The 22,446-nt window shown below is 51.3% G+C and overlaps 1 protein-coding gene across 7 annotated transcripts in view; it reads right to left on the bottom strand.

The window, feature by feature from the left end:
- The window catches only part of ARRB1 (arrestin beta 1), a 71,506-nt gene that overhangs the window by 11,816 nt on the left and 37,244 nt on the right, over positions 1 to 22,446 (bottom strand). For 4 of the 7 annotated variants that reach the window (XM_019726468.2, XM_074335761.1, XM_019726469.2 and 1 more), the window contains exons 2-12: positions 12,902 to 12,932; positions 11,107 to 11,167; positions 9,386 to 9,430; positions 8,477 to 8,673; positions 7,108 to 7,167; positions 6,183 to 6,250; positions 3,947 to 4,082; positions 2,995 to 3,079; positions 2,452 to 2,524; positions 1,506 to 1,643; positions 280 to 363 (exon numbers count right to left, since the gene is read on the bottom strand). In XM_019726468.2, the coding sequence (XP_019582027.1) occupies positions 280 to 363; positions 1,506 to 1,643; positions 2,452 to 2,524; positions 2,995 to 3,079; positions 3,947 to 4,082; positions 6,183 to 6,250; positions 7,108 to 7,167; positions 8,477 to 8,673; positions 9,386 to 9,430; positions 11,107 to 11,167; positions 12,902 to 12,932 (978 nt within the window). Of the gene's footprint in view, positions 1 to 279; positions 364 to 1,505; positions 1,644 to 2,451; positions 2,525 to 2,994; positions 3,080 to 3,946; positions 4,083 to 6,182; positions 6,251 to 7,107; positions 7,168 to 8,476; positions 8,674 to 9,385; positions 9,431 to 11,106; positions 11,168 to 12,901; positions 12,933 to 15,712; positions 15,951 to 17,218; positions 17,269 to 22,446 lie in introns of those variants that run through there. The other 3 variants (XM_019726466.2, XM_019726465.2, XM_019726467.2) reach the window with 3 other exon arrangements.

The following is a 22,446-nucleotide window of genomic DNA, read 5'->3' as shown; positions in this document are numbered from 1 at the left end:
GAGTGGTGGGGATAGGAAAGAGGGGGAGGAGGAGGAAGGAAAGACGGGAGGGGTAAGCGAGGGGCTGAAGGTCTCTGAAGCTGGAGAGGGGGAAGGGTAGAGAGGAGAAGAGAAGCAGGAAGGAAGAAGGGAAAGAACAGGAAGTCCTCAAGCTTGGTTCACTCTCAAGGTGATGCAGCTAAAGGTCCAGCCAACAGGCAGAACCGGGCAGCGGGCTGTGGGTGGTCGGGGGCACATCCCTCTGCACTTCGGGGTCCTGGGCTGGGCTAGAGCACTCACCCGCCCCGGGATACCACCAGCTTCACTTTCACTTTGTAGGAAACAATGATGCCCAGGATCTCTCTGTTTGCTCCTTCCCTCAACCTGCAAGACAATACAAGGCAGTCGGTTCAGGGAGCTCGCAGGAGGGATGGGACGTGGCAGGCATTGGGTGCAGTAGCGGGCAGAGGCCACCCATCCGTCCCCCGAGCCCCTCAGCCATGAGCAAGCAGAGAGCAGAGTGTGAGAAAGGTAAGCTGTGCCCTGAGGGGGCGGGGACTCGGAGCCCTGGGTTCCATATCTATCTGTGCAGCCCTGGGAAGCCCCTCCTCCTGGGCCTGAGCCCCAGCAGCGCAGAGAGGGCCAGGCTCCTCCTACTTTCCAATGAATCCACTCTGCTTCCCTCATTGCTCAACAACCAGTGGGGCACAAAGGGCCAGACAGGGATTGGGGGATGGGGTGCAGTTGGTAGGGGAGGGTCGAGGGTAGCTGGGGAGGCTCTGCAGCAGGTGGTGCCTCAACCAGGTCTTGAAGACAGGATTTGAGCCAGGGTGGAAGAGGGCAAACGCTCGGAGGTGCGTGGCTAGCCTGTGCAGGGGGTGGTGAAAGAACATTCGGGCTGGAGCACAGGGTCCATGTTGGGAGTCCTGGGCTGGGGTGCTGAAGAGACAGGCCCACACCCCACCAAAGGACCAGACCTGAGCGGGTAGGGAAAAACAGGTTCCCATTCCCAGGTCTCAGACAGTCAGTGATGACCATGGGGAAGGAATGACCATATGTCCCTGGGATCCCTGCCTTTGGGGGGCACCCCCACATCTGCCCTGAACTCTCCAGCCTCCTGATTCATTCTTTCTTGGAACCCTTCCAGGAGCCAATCCCTCCCTCTGGCCTTACTATGCCCCAGGGACACATCTCATCTGACTGAAGACACTAGGTTAGGAGCTGCTGCCTCTTGCAGGAAGCCTCTCTGGGTTGCCCTCCCCTAGGCAAGCCAGCAGATCCCTGCACTGACAAAGGGAGCTGGATCTAGGGGTCCATCTTATTCTCCAAGTCACCCCTGGATAGCGGTGGGAGTAAAAGGACAGCTTCCCTGGTAGGTCAAGCTCCTGAGGATGGGCTCTGGACAGCACCTGGGAACAGGGTAACCCATGGCTTGTGCTGGCACTGGTGGGACCAAGGTGGGAGTGGATCCACTGGGGGCTGGGAGAGCATTCAAAAGCCCGGGACCAGGGAGAGTGGGTCCTCACAAAGTGCTAGAAGCCAGATTCGTGTCTTCATGCTTGAGCTTCCCATCCAGGGCAAGGCCCCGCTTCTCTCGATTGTTGGCCAAGAAGGGGGTCAGCGTGTAGACCTTGCAGAATGTTGAGCTGGGTGCCACTGTGTCACTGGGAAGAGGGGAGACAAGTGTGGAAATGCCCCCATCCCCGCCTGAGCCAACCCCAACCTAGCCAGGACGTCTCAAAAACCACATAGTAACATTTGAAAACTGTTTTTAAGTGCAAAAATTCTGATTGCTATTACATGTAAATAAACACACACATACAGAAAAATTAATGAAATGTAACTGCCCCTAAAAAATATTTGCAGGTCAAGGAGAGAAAAAAAACAGGTGTGCTTTCTAATAGGAGCATCTACTTCCTTTAGGTAAGAAAAGATGTTTCACTCGATGTCTCTTCGCTTCCCTTAGTGGCTCACAAGTTTGGGACAAAGTTCCATGCTCGATCCTAGTAGCTCTCCTCAAACCTAGATTTTTAAAATAAAATAATTCTCTACTCTCCCACACAACCCCTTTTATCCAATGAGCTGGATTATTCCTTTATCAGACAAGAAAAGCTGTGCCCCTAGTGCCTTACCCTCTTTGCCTTGGCTGTCAGGAAGCTCAGAGCAAAGTACCTCTCTTCAATGTAGGTTTCTGGTGCAGTGTAATTATGACCTCAGCGCCCTTAGCGTCATTAGCTCTTATTTTGCCATTCTAATTTTTGCAGGTCTTTTCCTTGACTATAGCATGCATTTTCTTATACCTAAATCAAGTGGATGTTTTCTAAAGGGCTGTTGTGAGGGTCATGTACTATAAGTGGCAAGGAAGTGTGAGCGCAGCCCTCTGCCAGGTGGAGAAGAGCCATGAGGGCCAGTAACTCTTGTTCCCAGCCAATCCATGTGGGCAGGGCTGGGCTTGGGCTTGGGCTCACTTACTCAGCCTCTTCCATGGCCACGGGACACTTGTACTGGGCTGTGTTGAAAAGGCAAATGTCCGCATACTGGCGCACTGGGGAGGAAGGGGGAGACAGGTGGCATGAGAAAGGGGTGCAGCTCCCAGGCATTCTCAGCTCCCCCAACGTGGGAAAGTTCAGCCCCAGGCAATGGCCAGAGTCCACGGGGGGGGGGGGGGGGGTCTTCCACAGGACACAGGCCCCATCTTCCACTTAAACAGCAGCGCCCAAACACACCCATTCCCTTCCATAACCAAAAATCTTTCCCTCAAGGATGGTTTTGCCCAGAGCCCAGGAAATCTAAGAGGTGGCGGCTTAAATAGTAAACTCATTATCTGGCCAATAGGCAGCCTGTGTTACCAGCCTCAAAAGCCTTACCCTTTGGCTTAGAGCAGGCCCTGGGCTTCCCCGTGGGTCACTAGTTATTTACAAGGCTGTTAACAAGCAGAGAGCCCTCAGCGACCCCCACCCTTCGGAGGATTCCCTGTTGCCCCACCCCCGCCCGGCTGGCCCTCTGCCCGGGTACCCGAGATCTTGATCTTCTTCACCGTCTTGTTGGTGTTGTTGGTGACGTGAACATTGACGCTGATGGGTTCTCCGTGGTAATAGATCTGGGAGGCGTGAGAAGGGAGAAGGGGTGGGTGGGAGGAGACCAAAGCTCTAGAGAGGCAGAGGGAGAAGAGGCCTCCCACACATCTCCTGGGGTCCCCAGACCTCGGCCACTCTGACAAGGGCCACAAGTTCATAGCAACTTGCCACTCATGCTGGGCCACCAGGTATGTTAGACTTCGGTTCCTTTGTGGGACCTTGAAAGATACTTGAATTAGAAGGTGATATTCCTGGGCGCTAGGCCTGGCTTAGTCACCAGAAATGGTGCTAACAATAATAATAACGATGAGGAGGATGAGAGCAGTGTGTCCTTGGACAGGTGACCTAAGCCTCAGTTTTCCCCTCTGTACAATGCAGGAGTTGAGCTAGGTGATGTATCAAGTCCCTGCCAGCTCTGGCTGCCTGGAATGTTAGACACAGGAGATTCTAGAAGAAGCAGGAGAAAGGTGGGGAAGGGCTAACTGGCTCACTGAGGGAACCAGGCCTGAACCCTCACGGAAGGGCCTCCACTTGCGTCTTGCCCCAAGAACGTGCCTTCAACTGTCTCCCGAGAGGGAAAAGGGGTGCACAAAGCTCAAGAGGGAACGAGGGTGAGGGAAGATGGCCAGGACCCAAGAGCCTTCAGGGCACCCTGACTTCTGAAGTCAGTTGTATGCCTCAGGCTCATGACCCCCTCTGCCACCCTTTTAAGTACCAAGAGGCTTCCCTGAATCCCCCAAGGGAAGCCTCGGGTCCCCTGAGTCCTGTGCTTCCAGGGCTGGGGGCAGAAGTGTCAACCCAAGGAGTCCCGAGGCCACGACAGAGCTGAGATCTGAGGTCCCAGCCCTGGTTGAGCAGCCCCCACCCCCTGCCAAGTCCAAGCCTCCTACCTCCTTATCCAGGGAGGCCTCTAGATGCAAGGGCTTGTCCGACATGAGGAACTGCCTGGTAGTCTCGGCTGTGGGCTGGGGGCCAGGCCTCTCCGGGGCATACTGAACCTTCCTGATAACCAGGCGCACAGAGTTCCTAGTGGAGATGGGCGGAATGAAAGATGACAAGAGTCACCGCTTCTAACCCCTTTCCTTGCAATCCTCATATCCCTCTCCTGCTCAAGGGACTGCCACGGCTCCCATGGCCTTTGAATCCAGTCCAAACTGCAGAGGTTGGCACGGGGGATTTGTCCCCGTCTGGCTCTTCTCCATTCGCTCCCTCTGTCCCCAGTCACCCCACTTCCTCACTATCACCCTTCATGGACTATCTGGTCCTATCTCTGAAGCTTCACTCGCATTGGGCCTCTGTAACTCCCTCTCCCTACGGCTTCTGTTCTTTGCTTCCTTCTTCAAGGCCTGGCTAAATGCCTCCTCTTCCAGGAAACCTTCCTGGATCCATCCACTTGGATCTTCTCCTGGTCTGAACATGCACAACACCAGAGCCGAACCACCCCACGGCAGCACTTCATGTGGGTCTGTCTTGGTAGCCAGCAGGAAGGTAAGAAAGGGGCTGTCTTCACTTCCTGTATCCCTCATGCTACCTGATGGTGTAAGCCACTTGAGGACAGAAATTTTTGTCTCAATTGTTCACTGCTGTATTCTCCGCACTTGTGACAGTGCCTTCCATCTAACAAACGCCTGCTAAATATCTATTAAATAAAAATATGCAAAGTAGACAAAGGCCCCGTAATGAAATGGGGGCTTGGAGAGGTGACAGGTTCAGTTGGGGGAATGCAAGCCGATAAAGAGGAGAACCTCAGCGAGAGGATGGAGGTGCAGAGATGAGATGGGGCTCAACAAAGGTGACAGGGCTCAGGAAGGAAACAAGGACACGAGGGTTGTGAGGGCATGGGGACTCAGTGAGGCAGTCTCCATGACATCTGGGCATGCCGGCACCCCCATTTCTCAGATAAGCCTCCTCCATTCCCTGGAACCAGATGGCTAGGGTTGATTTAAAGTCCTAGCTCTCCTCTTACTAACTGTATGACACAGTAAATTAACCTCTGTATCTCACTTCTTCACCTGAAAAACATCAACAGTAGCAGGACCAACCTCTTAGGGTAGCTACGAGGCTTAAATTAGTTCATACATGTCTATCACTTTGAATAGTGTACAGCACTTAATAAGTTCTTGATAAATGATATTTGCTGTATCATTATTCTGGTACAGACTTAAAATGTCCCGTTGGTGTTGGTGGTGAGGGTGTTGGCTCTGTGTCGCTTCTCTTCCTTGCTCTAGTCAGGCTCCACCCCCACAACCCACAACCCCTTCTTTTCCCCTAGTCTCGTGCCTTGAGATGAAAAGGGGGACAGAAAAGCAAGGGTGAAGGGTTCCATCTCTCCCCACACATGAGCTGCTCAGGCTGGAAATGGAGATGCCTGCAATACACCCTGTGGCCTCCAGGTGGCAAACTCAGCGCACACCATGAGAGGTTGCAGTGCCTGCAGCCAGCCTCCGGTAGGAACTGTCCCAGGCAGGGTGCATCCGAGTTGAATGCTGACGCGGACGTGAGAGTGGGGCTGGGCAGTCCACCCCACAAGTCCGGGCCAGTGTTCTGGGCTGCCAGCCTGGGCTCTGTCTGCCCAAGGCAGTGCCTCTCAGGAGAACGCTGCCCCTCTCTGAGACATGAGCTGACCTCCCTCTCTCTCTCCCCTGGGTGGGTTTACTTTCTCCACTTCCCTCTCTTGCTTAGAAGCCTCCCCTGACACTCCCACCACCACCTGCTGCTGACTGCCTCCCAGGAGAACTGGGAAATAGGGGTCTAGGATGGCCTGGAAAGAATTGCTCACTGTTTAAAACAATATGAATTTTGGGCTTTTCCGAAAACAAAGTAAAAAGATACGCAGTCTGGAGGGGACAAGACTAAAAGCAGGGAGATAAGGGAAGCAGGTACAGTGGTAAAGGAAAAAATGCTGCAGCTTGAGCCAGGGCAATTGAGGCACCTCCCCCAGGAAGCCCTCCATGACCTGACAGCCTTGCAGAGTGCCCTTCTCACAGCTTCCAAGGCTGGAATGTATGGCCCCTCCTTGAACACTTCCAGGTATTGTTACATCTCTTCTTCTGACTCTGCCCAGCCTGCCTCCCTCCATCTGTCAGCAGCTAGCCCACACCCGGCCAGAAGCTGTGCCCTTCTCACCGTTTGTGGATCTTCTCCTCCAGGTTCTCCGCACAGAAGGCTTTGACTTCATAGTCCACACCACAGGCCTGTGGGGAAGAGGTCACTGCCCACAGGGCCTTGGAATGGGCAGGGTCTGGAGAGCACAGCCAGCCACCCTCTCATTTTACAAACAAGGATGCTGGATGGGGACCCCAAGCTCCCACAGCCCGGCAGCCCCTCGGTCTTACTCAGGAGCCCTGTGCTCAGCACCAGGGCCGTGCCACCTCCTTCTGCAGCTGCCTCCCCATCTGACCTCCCCCCAGAGCTGCTCCCCAGCTTCCCCAACACTGGGCATCCCAAACCACCCTAACTGGATTCCACTCCCTGGACTCCTGCCTCATCTGAGTGGCCACCCTCACCAAGGCAGCTGCCCAGACACAACAACCGGCGCCTCGGGAGCCCTGTCTGGGAGCACGTCCTGTGTGCAGACTCTGCACTGGGTGAGTTGCTTCAGTGTCTCACTGCACCCTCACAACCACACAAGGAGGCACATCTTATTATCTCCATTTCACAGATGAGGAAACGGGCTCAGAGACCTGGGGCCTGTGACACTAGTGATGTCACTTCTCTCTGAGCCTCAGTTTCCCCACCTATGAAATGACTGCCCCTCCATATAACGTGTGAGGCCAGGTGGTCGTCCCGAGAACATTTTGGTCTTGCTGCAGCCAACGCCAAGGTCAGTCAGAGTGAGTCGGGAGAGACTCTGCCACATAACTGAATGTGGAGTGAGGAGGACACCGTAACTGTCTGAAAAGAGACTGCTTATCTGGGGCGGGTATCAGACTGGCCTAGACACAAGGAGGCTTCTACAGGGAGGGTTCCGGCACCTCCCAGAGAGAAAGCCGGGGGCCTGGGGACACAAGTGTCCTGCACCAAGAGAGATACTCGCTGTGGGCTGACCTACCTTCCCTGTGTCCTCAGGCCCCGGCTGCAATGTCACAGAGCATGGAAGGTTCGGAGGGATCTGTTACAAGGACACACAGAATGAGCCTCCTGTCACATTCCCCACAAACTGCCCCATGTCTCCCACCCCCACCATCCCTCACACATTCATCACACCAGGGGCCCCTAAGAACAAGCGTGTCTCTTCCATCAGGACCAGGCCAAGCCACGCCCCACACGGGGCCAGAGGCCCCTCCAGAAAAGCCAAGGACTTCAATGTTTTTCTTTCTCTAAAAGGATTAGCTTAGCCCAATTCTCAAAGAACAACAGTTGAAAAAGATCTTTCCATGTTTATTGTTGTGGACAGAATAATGCCCCCCCCTGCCCCCGCCAAATCACCAAAGCCTGTGATGTGACTAAGCTACCTTACACAGCAAAAGGGACTTTATCTGTGTGATTAAGGATTTTGAAGTGGGAAGATTATCCTGGATGATCCAGGAGGGCTGGATAGAATCACAAGGGGTCCTAACAATGAAAGCAGGAAGCAGAAAAGTCAAGTGTCAGACTGATGGGATGTGAGAAAGACTCATGGGCCATTGCTGGCTTTGAAGAGGGGTTTGGGGGGTAGACCACAAGCCAAGGAATGTGAGCAGTCTCCAGAGCCTGGAATAGGCAAGGAAACAGATTCTCTCCTAGAGCCTCCAGAAAGAACGCAGCCCTGCTGACACTTTGATTTTAACCTGGTGAGACCCACTTTTTACTTTTAAACGCCAGAACTGTAACATAAGAAACTTGTGTTTTAATTGGCGGGTTTAATTGCCACCAGGTTTGTGGTGGTCTGTTACAACAGCCACAGGAAACCTGTACATCCCCAATGGACAGGATAATCCATACCCTCTCCCCATCTCTAACCCTCCCAGAGAACAAGGGGATTTCACTGAATCACAGATTCAGGGTCTGAGAAACAGGACATTTGAAAACCTAGAATCTTGGAGTCTCAGAATGGAAAGGGGACAGAGCAGGGAAATCTACTATTTGCTATCCAGTGTTTGTGAGCTAGGCTGAAGCCGGGCAAGTGGATAGCCAGTCTGAGGAAGGAGGCAGCCTTGTAGTGACCCCACGGTGAGAAAGGGTTCCTTCTTTCTCTGCAGCCCTCTAGACCTTCCTTTCTCCCACCAAGGACCTGGACTCAGGAGGGTCTGAGGAGTAGCCCAGAGGTAAGAGTGATGCCCCTGGCAGAGGCCAGAGAAGGGACACTCGCCAGGCAGTGTAAGTGACAGTACCCCAGGTCCCAGGGTACACTGGGAAACTGGGTAACGTTTAGCTGCTGCCCCAGCTGCCCCAGGTGCCTGCCCAGCGGGCTTCCCACGGGTGGTACTGGCAGTTCTGACCTCAAAGGTGAAAGGGTAGGCGTGCTCGCCCAGCTTCTTGATGAGGCGCTCCTGCAGCCGTGTCAGGGGCTTCTTATCCTCGGGGGCCGGTGGGAAGGACTGCACATTGGCCACAAACAGGTCCTTGCGAAAGGTCAGGCCCAGGACATCCAAGTCCTCCCGGCCATAGCGGAACGCGCAGGTCAGTGTCACATAGACTGTGGGAGCAGTGGGCACTGAGGGGCTTGGCAGGGCAGCAAACAAGCCCCCTGGACCCCAGAGCACCAGCTGTAGCCCTGGGATTGGCCCACCTGGAGGCCACAGGTCGGTCCCAACGTTCCCGTGGGGAGGGCTGCACTGCCTTTGGGACAGGAGTATTGGGTACCTGGAAGAGCCACCTATGGCCTGGCCATTGGGAGGAGGTGGGGGCTGACTGCTCGGTCAGTTCCGTCCTCCACCCCCCACTCCAGCCCATGGGATGTGTGGAGGGGCACAGTTGGAAAGAGCAGAGGGAGGGGGAAACAAGTGCTGGGTGGTGTCTGGAAGGCATGGGGTCTTATCCCAGCCCAACCTCTGCTTCCAATCTTCTTGCTGACCTTGGACAATACCCTCACCTCCCTGGCAATCCATGTTCTCTTCTGTAAAACAAGACTCTAACTTCTGCCCTGTTCGTAACCCAGCCTTGGGATCATCATGATATATTGTAAAGTGCTCAGGGCATTGAAATGGTATTTCCTAGTGGGATGGGGCAGGGCTGCCCAGGCTAGAGGAGGCCAGGGCACCTGCTCTGATGTGCAGTTGGGGCTGTGGAGGGAAGAACCAGTGGGGATGGGTAGGGAAGAACCAATAAGATTGGCCGCTGTCCTGCCTGGGAGGTCGGAGGGCGGGGGACGAGGAGGCCCCGGGACAGGCTGGGGGTGGGGGCCTTACCTCTCCTCTCCTTCAGATACTCAGGATCCACTAGGACCACACCATCTGGAGGAAGGACAGAGAGTTGAGCAGACACCCCCATAACTTGCCCTCTCAAATGCCTGAGCCCCAAACACCAAGCCAGACCGAAACCCAACCATCTGTCTGTCCAAAAGCACTGTGAGAGAAATGGGGAGGCCACCCCCACCCCCACCCATGGGCTGGCCTGACAGATCCAGCTGGTGATTTGGGGCAGGTTACTTAACTCCTCTGTTTCTTCATCTGTTAATAAGAATAATAACATGGGTCCAAAACCCCTACGATCAAGTATACTTTGGAATTTAGAAGTTTTGAATTGTAGAAAGGCCATATGTGGTACATGTTCCATATAGTCTGAAACACGCTCTGCAGGGTCAGGGCAGCTCCCCATGACCAAACCCACAGACACCTCTGCAGAGAAACGTGACTGTTCTCCCCAAGAGGCTACCTTAAGGCATAAACAGTCTCCTATCTAGTCAGGTCAGGTTGGCCACTACATCAAGGCTGTATCAAACTTAGGAACAATTTTCGGCTTTCATAGCTTTTTGAATTCGGGATTTACAGGTCAGGGGTTGTGACTGTAAAGTCCTATGAGGACTAAATGAGTTAATATGTGGAGAGCCTTAGACGGTGACTGCCACATCTGACACTTGGGAGAATGTCCCAAGGCCCGGCCTTGGGAGTGTCAAGTGCAGCCAGACACGAAGGACATTTTCTATGCCCAGAACCCGAGAGGCCAGAAACATTGGCTAGGCTCCTCCCCTTACCTGACGTCCCCAATTACCTCTGGCCAAACTCAACCCAGCCATATGTATTAAGCAAGCAAAATTGTTTCTCTGCCCACACCGTACGTAACCCACCCCAACCCCACACTGCCCCCCACAGCTGACCTTTCAGGGAACCTCGGAGACCACATCTGGCAGTGAGGGCCCGGAGGGCTCCTGGCCCTGTGCCAATGCTGGGAGGGTCTAAGGGACGGCTGGTCAGGGCAGTGCCCACCCGTCCCCACAGCCTGCCCTGTATCTTCCCTCCTTTCACTGTGAGCATTCCTTCTGTGCCTGGGCACCAGAGGCTCAGGGGGAACTCAGTGCAGAGGGCATCCCCTGACCAGGGGTATCAGGAAAGGCTCCCCGAGGAAGGAAAGCTGTAACCAGGTCTTAAAAGGCAAGTAAGACTTGTCAATTAGAGGACCAAGGGGCAGCGCCAGGCAGGCAGCAGAAAGAGAATGGCTGTCAGGCTGAGGAGAGCAGATCCTGGAAGCTGGTAGAGAGAGAACGGCCAGGCCTAACCTTAATTAAGTGTCCTGTCAGTGAGGCCGGAGGGCTTGGACTTGCCCCTGAGCTTGCAGTGGAACCACAGGGGATAGTTAAGCATCAGGAAAACACAATCAGCTCAATGTTAGGATGGAAATAGTATTTGTCACTGTGGGTCATTTGGTCAACTCTGGACAAGTCCCCAGGGCTCTCTGGGACCCCCAGGGCCCAGCACGGAGCCTGACACGACGCAGGTGCTCTGTGAACAGCTCCACGTGCCTGGTATGCTGGTAGAGCTGCTGCCCTCTCGCTGCTGCCCTCCCTTCCCCAGCCTCTGTGCCACCCCTGCTGCCATCCTTAATAGGCCAATGGGTTGGAAACTACACCTTGGAGGGGTCTGGCCAGCCCTGCCTCCCCAATCGCCTTCCTCCCTGGCCTCCAGGGACTCACCCACAGGGTCCACGAGGTCAATATGGTCCACAAAGTCCCGCTTTCCCAGATAGACGGTGAGCTGGGGAGGAGAGGCACAGGACACGTTAGCAGCTATGGGCCCGGAGAACATACCCCTGAAAAGCCCCATGCCCTTGCCCTGGATGAAACCTTGGGAGCTGCCCCTGAAACTCCTAGACCCATCCCCAACCCTCATCGAAATCCTAACTGGTCTTGGACCCGAGCCCCAGCCCCACTATTAAGAATAACAAACCCTTGGACCATTTTGAAAGTACTTGTTCATCCCAACGCCTATGAAGACGTTGCAATTGTTCCCATTTGATAGATGAGGACACTGAGGCCTGCAGAGATTGTCATTCCACCCCTGAGGGTGAAGCATCTCCGAGAGGCCAAGGAAACAGCGGGGACAGAGGTGTGGTGCTCTGAACACTGAGTTCTGCGCAGTCTGGCAGAAACCACTTCTGTGAGGGCTGGCTGTCCGAGCAGTGAGAAATCCGGAGCTGGCACCCCACTCAGTAGCCAGCCTTCAGGGAAGACCCTGAGCTAGAACCCAGAGGGTCATCTTAGACGTTCCTAAATCCTGAGGTGTCTCCCTCCGTCAGTTTCCAGCCCACCCCTTCCCCTCTGTCCCTACAGACACTCCTGCCTGGACTATACACCAGCCCCCCCACCCCACCCCACCCATGGCCTGCTCTCTGCAGCCTCACACCCCTCCTTAGCCAGACTGGCTGTCCTAAAATGCAAATCTAATGATGCCGTTCCCGTCTGAAAACCCTTTAATGGTTCCTCGGTGCCCAGAGGCAAGATGACAAATGGGTTTCATTCCAGATGCCAACTCTGATCGATTGGTAGGAGCTGCCCCGGGGGCCCTGGGATGAGACGGAATCTAGGATAGACTCCTGGCTCAGCAGCAAAGCTGAATGGCGATACCTGCTGTGGGAGTGCACGAGGTGCCACTTGCCAGCCCAGGCCAGGAGTACAAGGTCCTAAGCTGCCACCAGCCTCCCCAGGACCAGCCCTACAGCTACCCCGCCTCAGCTCCAGTCTCCTTCTTGGCACTCAGACACAACGGCTATGATCCCCTCACACTCTCTGATTTATGTGCATGCCCAGAATGCCCCTTTTCACCCTGCCTGTGTGGAAAGACGTGCCTCCTAGGGGCAGCCGTCCCTGACCACCAGGTGGGGTCCTGCAGCCCCTGGGCAGCGCTTTATCTCACACTTGCCACATTACATTAGAATCATCGGTTTCCGTGTCTGCCCCATCTGGCTGTGACAGTAGCACAGGCTGTGTCTTACTTGTCTCGGTACACCTACCCCGAGCCCCTCCGCTCACTGGGACCTGACATGAATGATGTCAGTAATATCTACATGCTAAACTGAGAGAATTTCAGCATGGAGCCTGGGGCCGGTGAAAGAAAGCAGGGCAGCGACTGGGAGCTGCCCCCGATAACTAGATGAAGCCAGGGTTCACTAAAGAGGCTCCAGAGGCCTCTCACACCAGGGAAAGCAGTGCCCTGAGGTCCTTGGCACTTATTCCAATTACTGCACTCACACGAGTCTGTCTGTGATAGGCTGCATTTCCCTCCACCAGGCTCCACCAGGGCAGGGGCTCCCGGAAGTCCAGGGGAGTTTCCCACCTTCCCACAGGCAGAAAGTTTCTGGAGAGGGCCCCTCCCTCTGTGGTCAGGGGCTCCTATGGACCTCAGATGGAGGTGTGCAGAGTCCTGCATGCCTAAGAGGCAACCAAAGTTTGGGGTCAGGGAGGAGCTGGGGTGCAGCTGTCATAGACTCACCTTTCCATTCGGGCTCGCCTTCTTGAACACCCTGTAGAGAGAAAGAGAGGAAAGGCCAGAGTTAGCATATCCCATGCAAGTGAAGGCTGCTGCAGGCCATCCCTCAGCAGGACGGAGGACAAGAGGCCTGGAGTGATTCTCAGGCACCATCCAAGCCTCGAGAGCATGATCAGATCCCACCATCTCCTCCGCTACCCTCACCCAAGCCACCACCACTGCCATGACAGCTGTCCTGGGCTGGGGCCCCTTCAGCCTGTTCTTCACCAGGCAGGTGGAGAGAGTCTTTCAAGATGTAAGTCAGACCAGGCTGCTCACTTGCTCCAAGTCCTCCCAGCCCACACAGAGGACAAGCCTTGTCTGCGTGTCTGCCCACGTCCTTCAGCTCCTGGCCTCACCTCCCACGTTCCTCCCTCACTCTTCCAGCCACGGAGCCTCCTTGCTGTGCCCCCACCACACCAGGGTGGTTCCTGCCTCAGGGCCTTTGCTCTAGCAGTGCCCTCCCCTGGGACTCTCTCCCCTCACAGATCGGCTCGCCCAGCCTTACAGGATGGGGCTTCACCCGTACCCACCCCTGCTCCCACTCCTTCTCACTCTACTTTTCCTTTTTCCACAGCACTCACCATTTCCTAACCTACTATGTCACGGCTGCTCACATTTATGCCTGTCTACTCTGCTAATGTGTCAGCTCCATGAGGGCTGGCATCTTTGTCTCTCTCGTCCACTGATGTATGCCAAGTGCCTAGATGGGTGCACCTAGTAGGTGTTCAATAAACGTGTTAATGAATGGCAGGCAGCAAGCACTCCATAAATATTAGTTGAGTGGATGAATGAATGAATGATTGAATATTGGAATTAACTGAGAAACGGAGACCCAGGAAACAGAGGGGCTGTGCCCGTGGCCACACAGCAGACAAGCACTGGATGCAGAGTCAGGCGGAGGTGTGCTCTCCAACTCCCACCAAGCGCTCACCCTTCCACAGCACACTGCTATCTCCAGCATCTCCCCCTGCCCGCTCCCCCTAGTTGGGTCTGGGAGCCTGAGACCCCCTCACCTATCTCCCATCATCAAGCCCCAGAAATTCTCAGAGTAATGTTAGGAGGGAGAGAAGAAAAGTGAAAGATAGAGACAGAGACCCAAGGGAAGGTGTTAGAGGAGGGAAGGGCGGAGGGAGAGGGCAGGAGAGGGACATGCTCCAGGAGGTGTGAAAATAAAAGATGGAATGAGAGATAAAAAAAGCAAATGAATGAAAAACGATAGGGAGAGACAGTCCCAAGCAGAGAGAGCGAGAGCAGACACAGAGAGATGGAGCAGGCCCACATGTGGGCCAGCAGGATCACACCCGCCAAATCCTTCCCCAGGAGCGAGAGGGCCAGCAAGGCGGGGTGAGTTCACATTGTCACTGTGACAGTCACTCCTCTAAGGAGCTGGCAGTGGCTCTGTGCTGCCTCTGTAGCACGCTCCCCCCCCACACACACACACCCCTTACTTCTGTGGCCCAAGGGACCGTGGATGCGTCTAAGCTTGGCTTGCAAAGAAGAGCCTGGTACATCTCTCCCCCACCTCCCCTAGGAGTTCTGAGCGTTTCTCCTCCTCATAAATATTTATCAGATTTGGAATGTGAAGATGCCATAGTCAGCTGGGGTATAATAATTGCTAAAGTGAGAAAAAATGCAGATCACATGGTTAGACCAGCAGCTCCCAAGTTGGGCTGGACCTGCAAAGGAGACCAGAGATCCACCTCTGGGCCACAGGAGGAGGGTGGGAGCCAGGCTGGGAGGACTGAAAATCAGGAAGGGAGGAAGGGTGGTAAGAAAGAGCTAGCGTTTGTTGAGCGCCTAATTATTTCTCCTAACAGCACTGTGACATAGGTATTGTGACCCTCATTTTATAGAAATGTAGTAGTTTGCCCAGGAACACACAGCAAGCAAGGAGCCAAGTCAGGATTCCGAGCTAATTCCGCCCGTCTTCCTCCAGAGGACGGCTACTGTATATCCAACCCTGCTGCTTTCCTAAAGCAGGTGTTTCCAACATCAGGAACAGAAAATAGGGAAAATGAGGGCAGGGGAGGGGAAGAGGAAGAAATGAAACAGCCATTATTCATTAAGGGGTGAGAAGGAGATTAAGGGTGACCAGAGGCAGGAAGTATGATCAGTGGTGGGGCATGTCCTGTGGCTAACTCAATCAGCCCCCTGGGGGGCCACCTCCTCAGGAAACTGACACACGGATGGCTTCCTCAACAACAGCAGCAGCTGCCATGACCTGAGAGTATGTTATGCCCTAGTCCTGTCTCTAAGTATTTTTCCCAGAACACTGTTGATCGTTCAACAATCCCACTTGAGAGATGAGGAAATTGAGGCTCAGACAGACCAGTGAACGGTGGCTGCCCGTCTCCACGCTGTCCTTTCCACTCTATCGCACAGCCAAGCCCTCCCTGAAGCAACGTCACCAGCTTCCTGACCCCAACGCTGTCAGAAAAAAAGGCCCCTCTGGAGGTGTTTCCAGATCACTGGGACCCCCACGTGTGCAGCACCACACAGATGGCTTCTGCCTGCCCACTCTGAAAAGCTAGGATAAACACGCAAGACTGTGATCAAAGCTAATCTTCCAAATTGTGGGATGGCTGGGTCTGTTTCACCCCCAAGTTCCATCTATGCCTCACAAGCCTGATTCTCAGACTCAAGACCTGTTCCCATAAGAGAAATACTGCTGGTTTTCTAGCTGATTAAGGCTCACTGGAGACTAGGAACAGAAACCCACCGAGGGTAGCTCAAGAAAAGGAGAGGGTATAAGGAGAAAAAAAAAAATCTCACGGGAAGAACGCGCAGGCAGGATGCACTGGGGCTGGAGTCAGAAACGGGGAAGCCATCCGCCCTCTCAGATGGTTGCTCTCTCTCTCCACCTCTCCCTCTGGGGCTGCATATTCTCCCGGCTGCACTGCTCTCTGTGCGGTTGATCCATTGTCTCTGTGGACCAACTCTCTCTGCTTACTCAGGGCTTTTCTGTTCTTCCATCATTTTGGTTTGCATCTGGCTCTCACTCTGACCCTGTTTCTACTCTGCCTCACTCAGCTTCCCACTGTTAACTGTTAAATGGCCCAATTCCAAATTCCCAGGAGAGGAATTTTATTGGTCAACTTTGATCAGGTGTCCCACACCTGGGCCAATCAGCTCTGCCTAGGGTGTGTCATGTGGTCTGTGAGGCATGGGAGAGGAGTCTATAAAGCAGTATTTTTCAAACCAGGGGTCAATCCTTAAGTTGGTAATGAAATCAACTTAAAGAACTGCCACCAGCCCTTTGCTGTTGTTGTTTTAATGGAATGGAATAGAAGATGTAAGCATGAGATGCAGACAGCAAAGGTATAGTAGATATTACTGTCCATTCCCCTCTAAGGCTGGGCAAATTTCTCCAGTGCTGTGAAGTTACACATGCCAATGTGGCTTGCTCTGGCCAATGAAATATGAGTAGAAGTGCCACATGTCACTTCTAGGCAGAAACATTTATCAGCTGGTGCATGGTTCCCCATACCCTTTGTGTTAGTTTTCCATAGAGCCTATGACAAATAACCTTGAACTTAGTGGCTTAAAACAACATAAGCTTATCTTACAGTTCTGTAGTTCAGAAGTTCAAATTGTACCTGGGTTAAAATCAAGATGTCAGCAGGGCTACATTCCTTTCCAGAAGCTCTAGGGGCAAATCTGTTTCCTTGACCTTTCCAGCTTCTCAGAGGCTGCCTGCATTCCTTGTTTCATGGCCTCTTCCTCCATCTTCAGAGCCAGCAGGTTAAGTTTTTATCACACTGCTTCACTCTGACCTCTTCTGCCTCCCTCTTCTACTTTTAAAGACCCTTATAAATACATCCGTCCTCCTATTTCCCTATTTTAAGGTGAACTGATTAGCAACCTTAATTCCATCTGCAACTGTAATCCCCCTGTGCCATGTAATAAAACACCTTCAAAGGTTCCAAGGATTAAGATCTAGACATCTTTAGGGAGCCATTCGTCTGCCTACCACACCCTCTTTCCTCTGCCACTGAAACCAACAATGATCTGGATGGGGAAGACTCCAGCAACCTAAATTCCAGGGCACTCCTGCTACGTGATAGACAAGTATTATAGCATGAGAGAGAAAGAAAGCTCTTGCACCACTAAGACCTGAGGGTTGTTCATTACTACAGCAGACCAGCTTCTCTCAGCTGATATACAAAGTATTATTTAGTGAAACTTTCATGTTAGGTGTACTGAGTTACAATGTGAAATGAATTTCATGCTGCAAATGTTTTAACACGTCTAAAATAAACATGCTTTATCAGTGTCTACCGTCTGTTGGATCCTGTTTCCTGATTCCATTCCATCAGGGTGGTGTTGCCAGAAAGGCTGGCAGGTCAGTTCTCCATGATCGAGAATGTTGGCTTCTCCAGTGATCCCCATTCCCCACCTGCAGTTTGGGGTACCTGTGGATCAATGTTGACACTAATATTTTGCTGCTATTCTGTGAGCCACCAGTCCTCCCAGAGTCTATTTGTGCCTGTAGGAAGAAGCCTGCACCAGGAGGGACCCAGAACAAAGCACCTTCCGTGACAGATTACCCAACAACCAAGAGTTTATAATCCCATGTAATACAGCCAAACAGTGGAATATTATGTAGCAGTGAAAGTATGCTTGCATCTTTCGTAACACAAGGAAATGCCTATGATGGAATACTGAGCAAAATAAATCAGGATTCAAAGCAGTACATTGGCATGAGCTCAATTTATACTCAATACATACCAAAAGAAAAAATAATAAGACATAATGTTGTTAAGATGGCAATACTCCTCAAATTGACCTATAGAGTCAATGCAATCTCTACCAAAATCCCTGTTGACGTTTCTGCAGAAATTGACGGGCTGATCCTACACTTCACATGGAAATGCAAAGGACCCAGAATAGCCAAAACAATCTTGAAAAAATAAAAACACAACAAAGTTGGAGGACTCACACTCCTGAATTCACAACTTAATACAAAGCTATCATAATAGTAACTGTGTAATACTGACATAAAGATAGACATATAGATCAATGGAACAGATTTGAGAGTCCAGAAATAAACCCATACATTTATGGTCAATTGATTTTTGACAAGGGAGCCAAGACAAGTCAATGGGAAAAAAATAGTCTTTTCAACAAATGATGCTGGGACAACTGGATACCCACAGGCAAGAATAAATAAATAAATAAATAAATAAATAAATAAATAAATAAATAGAAGTTAAATCCCCTACTTTACACTGTATACAAAAATTTACTCAAAATGGATCAAAGACCTAAATATAAGAGCTACAACTATAAAACTCTTACAAGGAAACATGACCTTGGATTAGGCAATGATTTCTTAGATATGACACCAAAAGCACAGGCAACTAAAGTGAAAAAATAGATAAAATTGATTTCATCAAAATTAAAAACTTTTGCGCTCCAAAGGTCACTGTCAAGAAAGTGAAAAGACAATCCACAGAATGGAGAAAATGTTTTCAAATCATGTTATCTGATAAGGTTCTAGTATCCAGGATATATAAAGGCCCTATTATGATTCATTAATAAACAGGCAAATAACCCAGGCAATAAACAGGCAAATAAAGGGTAATGAAGGGTAAAAAACAAACAAACAAACAAAAAAACCCAAATGTTCATCAATTGATGAATGTATTTTTCTAAATGTGGTACACACATACAATGGAATATTATGCAGCTCCAGAAAGAGGTAAAATATGGACGCATGCTACAACATGGATGACACTTGATAACATTACGTTAAGTTAAAGAAGAAGCCAGACAAAAAGACCATATATTGTTTGATTCAATTTATAGGAAACGTCCAGAATAGGCAAATCTATAGAAACAGAAAGTAGATTAGTGGTTGCCTGGGGCTGTGAAAGTGGGAAATAAGAAATGTTTACTGATACGTAGGAGTTTCTGTTTGGGATGACAAAAGTGTTCTGAAATTAGATAGTGATGATAGTCATACTACCTTGTGAATGTACTAAAAACCACGAAATTTTACACTAAAACAGTGAATATTATGGTATGTAAATTATATCTCAATTTTAAAGAATACTAAAAACAAACCCCAAAAAATGAATGAAAGGAAAGTAATAGGTGTTGAACGAGACTCCCTCCACCTACCCACCCACTTCTTTATATCCCTTGTTTTCCATTTTGTACAATAAGCATAAATTACTTTCTAAAAATGCGAGGGCTTCCCTAGCAAGATATGTCTCAAGTCTTGGTGAAAGGAGAGTCTGGAAAAACCATTGTAAGTAAAGTAGAGAAATATGGAGCCTGGACAGAATCCTTCGATGTCAGAGTCTCTGCTTCTGCAATTTCCAACCAGAGTCCACTCCCCTATGATTCCTTAGATCCCTCCCCAGGACTGCTGTGTCAGCGGTGAGAACGCCTGTGCTATGTCTTCTGCTCAGCTATCTCCTTCTCCAGGAAGCCTTCCTTGACTCCCCCTATGTCTGGGTTAGATGCCCCCCAACACCCAATGTGTCCCCCTTCACAGCATTTCCCACACTTTATAACGCTCTGTTTACTCACCCTCTGCTTCACTTCTATAACTTCAACGAGAATAGAAATCTTATTTGTGTTATCGACACTGGATCCCTGGGGCATAGCATAGTGCCTGGAGCACAGTATGTGTTCAGTAAATAAATACAGGTTGAATGTTTCTGGATGAATGCTCTAAGAGAGAATGAGTCTAGAGTGAGAATAGATGAAGTTTAAAAAGATGATGGCTGGTGATGATTCTTTTCTCTAGGTGAGTCCTTTTCACTAGGACTCCAGGGATCTCTCCCGCCTATACTTCTCTTTGGCTGTCAGAATCAATGGGTATTAGGCTTAGAAAATGCTTCCTAGGGGCAGGCTCCCAGTTGCCGTCAGGCTGAGTCAGGAATACAACTGATACACCCCAAACGGGCCTCTGCTCAGTTTTAACTAATGGCTCTCCACTTATCATTAACTGGCCCACATTCACACAGCCCCTACCAGTGCCTGGCTCTGGGGGCACTAAAATGAAGAATTCCTTTTTCTGCTGACAAAAGACCATGGTATGGCCAAGTTAGAGAAACCCGCCAGGTATGACATCCTCCACACATTAAGTTCTCCCTATAAGCAAGGTGCACTTCGTGCATGGTTAAGATATATTATTGCATCAAATATTCCCTTTTTTTTCAGAGAAGAAACCTAAGACTCAGCGATCCTACATAACTTACCCCATCATAAAGCCAGTATCAGAAAAGAGCAACCCCATGAACGAGCCACCTAGGGGAAATCATGTAGACAACATTCATCTTACTATCCGTAAAAGCAGATTCACTACCACTGACTTGAGAGCATTCCTTTGTGAAGCATCAGAAAATTCATGTTGGAGAAAAATCCTATGAATACAGTGAATGTGGAAGGACCTTCAAATATTACTCAGTCTTCAGTCAACATCAGAAAACTCATCAAGAAGAGAAACTAGGCGCCAGGTACTGTTCTATGTATGTCGTAAATCTTAACTCATTTGTTCCTCCAACATCCTTGTGAGGAGGTACTACTATCATCCCCATTTCGCAGATGAGAAAACTGAGGCAAAGAGACTCTAAGTAATTTGCCCAAGGTCACACAGTTAGTGAGAGACAGAGCTCAATTTTAGAGCCCAGGCAGTCTGGCTCCAGAGATCACACTTTTAACTGCTCATAATTCTACCTTATAGGTGGGATTGTGTGGTACTATCTGGGAAGTCAAGAGCTTCAAGGGAGGTGGAAGCAAAGAGGGAGAAGAATGCTCAGAGGTAAAGAGGTGACAGGCCTGCCAGCAGAGGCCCGAGGTGCTTGGGAAATAGTGGGCACACTGGAATGGCTAAAATGTGTCCTGAGTGCCTGGGAGGGGCACCAAGGAGGAGGCTAGGCCAGAGAAGGGTCCACTCGCTGCCCAGATAGTCATGGAGCCAGGTTCTGGACTAGGTATAAAGGGTCTTGAATACCAAGCTAAGGAACTTGGACCATATAGAAGGCTATGGAGAGCCCTGAGCATTTGGAGGAAGGGAGAATGATTGGCCAGGACTGTGTTTTGGACACAGAGATGTCCCAGACCCCGTAACTATCCCCCACCCCTGACATCCATCATGGCTCAGTTGGGTACGGTGGGGACCATGCAAGGGGGCATTTACTCTGAGGTACAGCCGCCCTACATTCTGACCCACTTTCCTGGGTGTGAGAACAACCATCAGGGAGCCGGGAGGCGTGAGGAGCAGGTGGCTGTGGCAGCAAACAGGTTTCTAGGGCCCTTATCACACTCTCCCTGGTAGCAGAGTTATTTGTGTACAGGCTTGTCTGCTCTGCCAGAATTGAACAGCCCTCCCTGTGTCAGAACATTGCCTGCCTGTTTACCCACCATTAATGCACCTGCTTCTCAGGACAGCCCAGGAGGGGGAAGGAAGCAGAAAGTCAGGATATGTCACCCCCATTTCACAGATCTGTGGAGCCTGAAGGATCGCAGGGCAGCCAGCTTCATTTCCCAAATAGAAAAAGTAAAGCCCAAGGGAGGGAAGAGTTTTGAGCTCCGGCCAAGAAACTTAGGCTCAGAGACTTGTTGGTGTGCCCAGAGCCACACACAAGAAGGAGAACCCCAGGCTTCTGGGGCTCCTGTCACATTCCGGCTCAAAATCTCGCAGGCTCCCTTGACCTCTGCATGACCTCTGCAGGCTCTCAGGGCACCTGGTGGTGTCTGGCAGGTCTGAGGGGCAAGGGGTGGTGGATGGGGGGGGGGGTGGCTAAGTCAAGCTCCCGGCCTCTGGACTTCCCACAGGCTTCTAGCAGACAGCAGTTCCTCCAGCCTCCTCTATATTCACGGGTTCACTTGACTGGCCATGATCCATATTTGTGGAGGTTTTCAGGGGGTGCAGAGTGAGGAAGGAGGGGAGCTACCAAGTGGCCATGACAGAGGAGAGGGTTTCTTAAAGTTTGGTCCATTTTCTGGCATCCAAAAAACAGGAGATCTAAAAGTCAAAGGCTAATAAAAATTTCACTGAGCAGGCTGGCAGCTGGGCCCCAAAGAGTACACTGACCGCACGTGAACACTCTCCAACCTTCTCTAGGGTCGAGATGGCAGGAAGGGAAGGCTGTTGGCAGAGGAAACAGTATGGATGCTGAAGTAAGCAGACCCTGCCTGACTCCTGTGTGACCTCGAGAGAGTTTAGCATCCACTCTGAGGCATACTTTCCCTGGTCTGGAAAATGGGAATGATATCAACCCCATAGGTTGAAGATATATATAAAGACTTGGTATCCAGTATGGAATTGTTAAAGGGCAGCCGGCATCAATGGTACTATAATTATTACTATTATTATTTATCACTCCCCTGGCCGACACTCTGCCCTCCCCTCCAGTGCCCAGGGGAGAGTTCTTCCCAAATGTTCCTCAGGTAAAAAGGCCTTGGGGGTGGGAGGAGGTGGTTATGTTGCCCCTGCTGGAGACAGGGAAGTTTTTTGAGTTATCTGTCTTCCTCCCAGTCTCAGATGAAAA

This window comes from Rhinolophus sinicus, linkage group LG06 (assembly GCF_036562045.2).
Source record: "Rhinolophus sinicus isolate RSC01 linkage group LG06, ASM3656204v1, whole genome shotgun sequence".
In the NCBI taxonomy this organism is placed as follows: Eukaryota; Metazoa; Chordata; class Mammalia; order Chiroptera; family Rhinolophidae; genus Rhinolophus; species Rhinolophus sinicus.
Note: the sequence above shows the minus strand (reverse complement) of the source record. Positions and strands in the feature narration are given on the sequence as shown.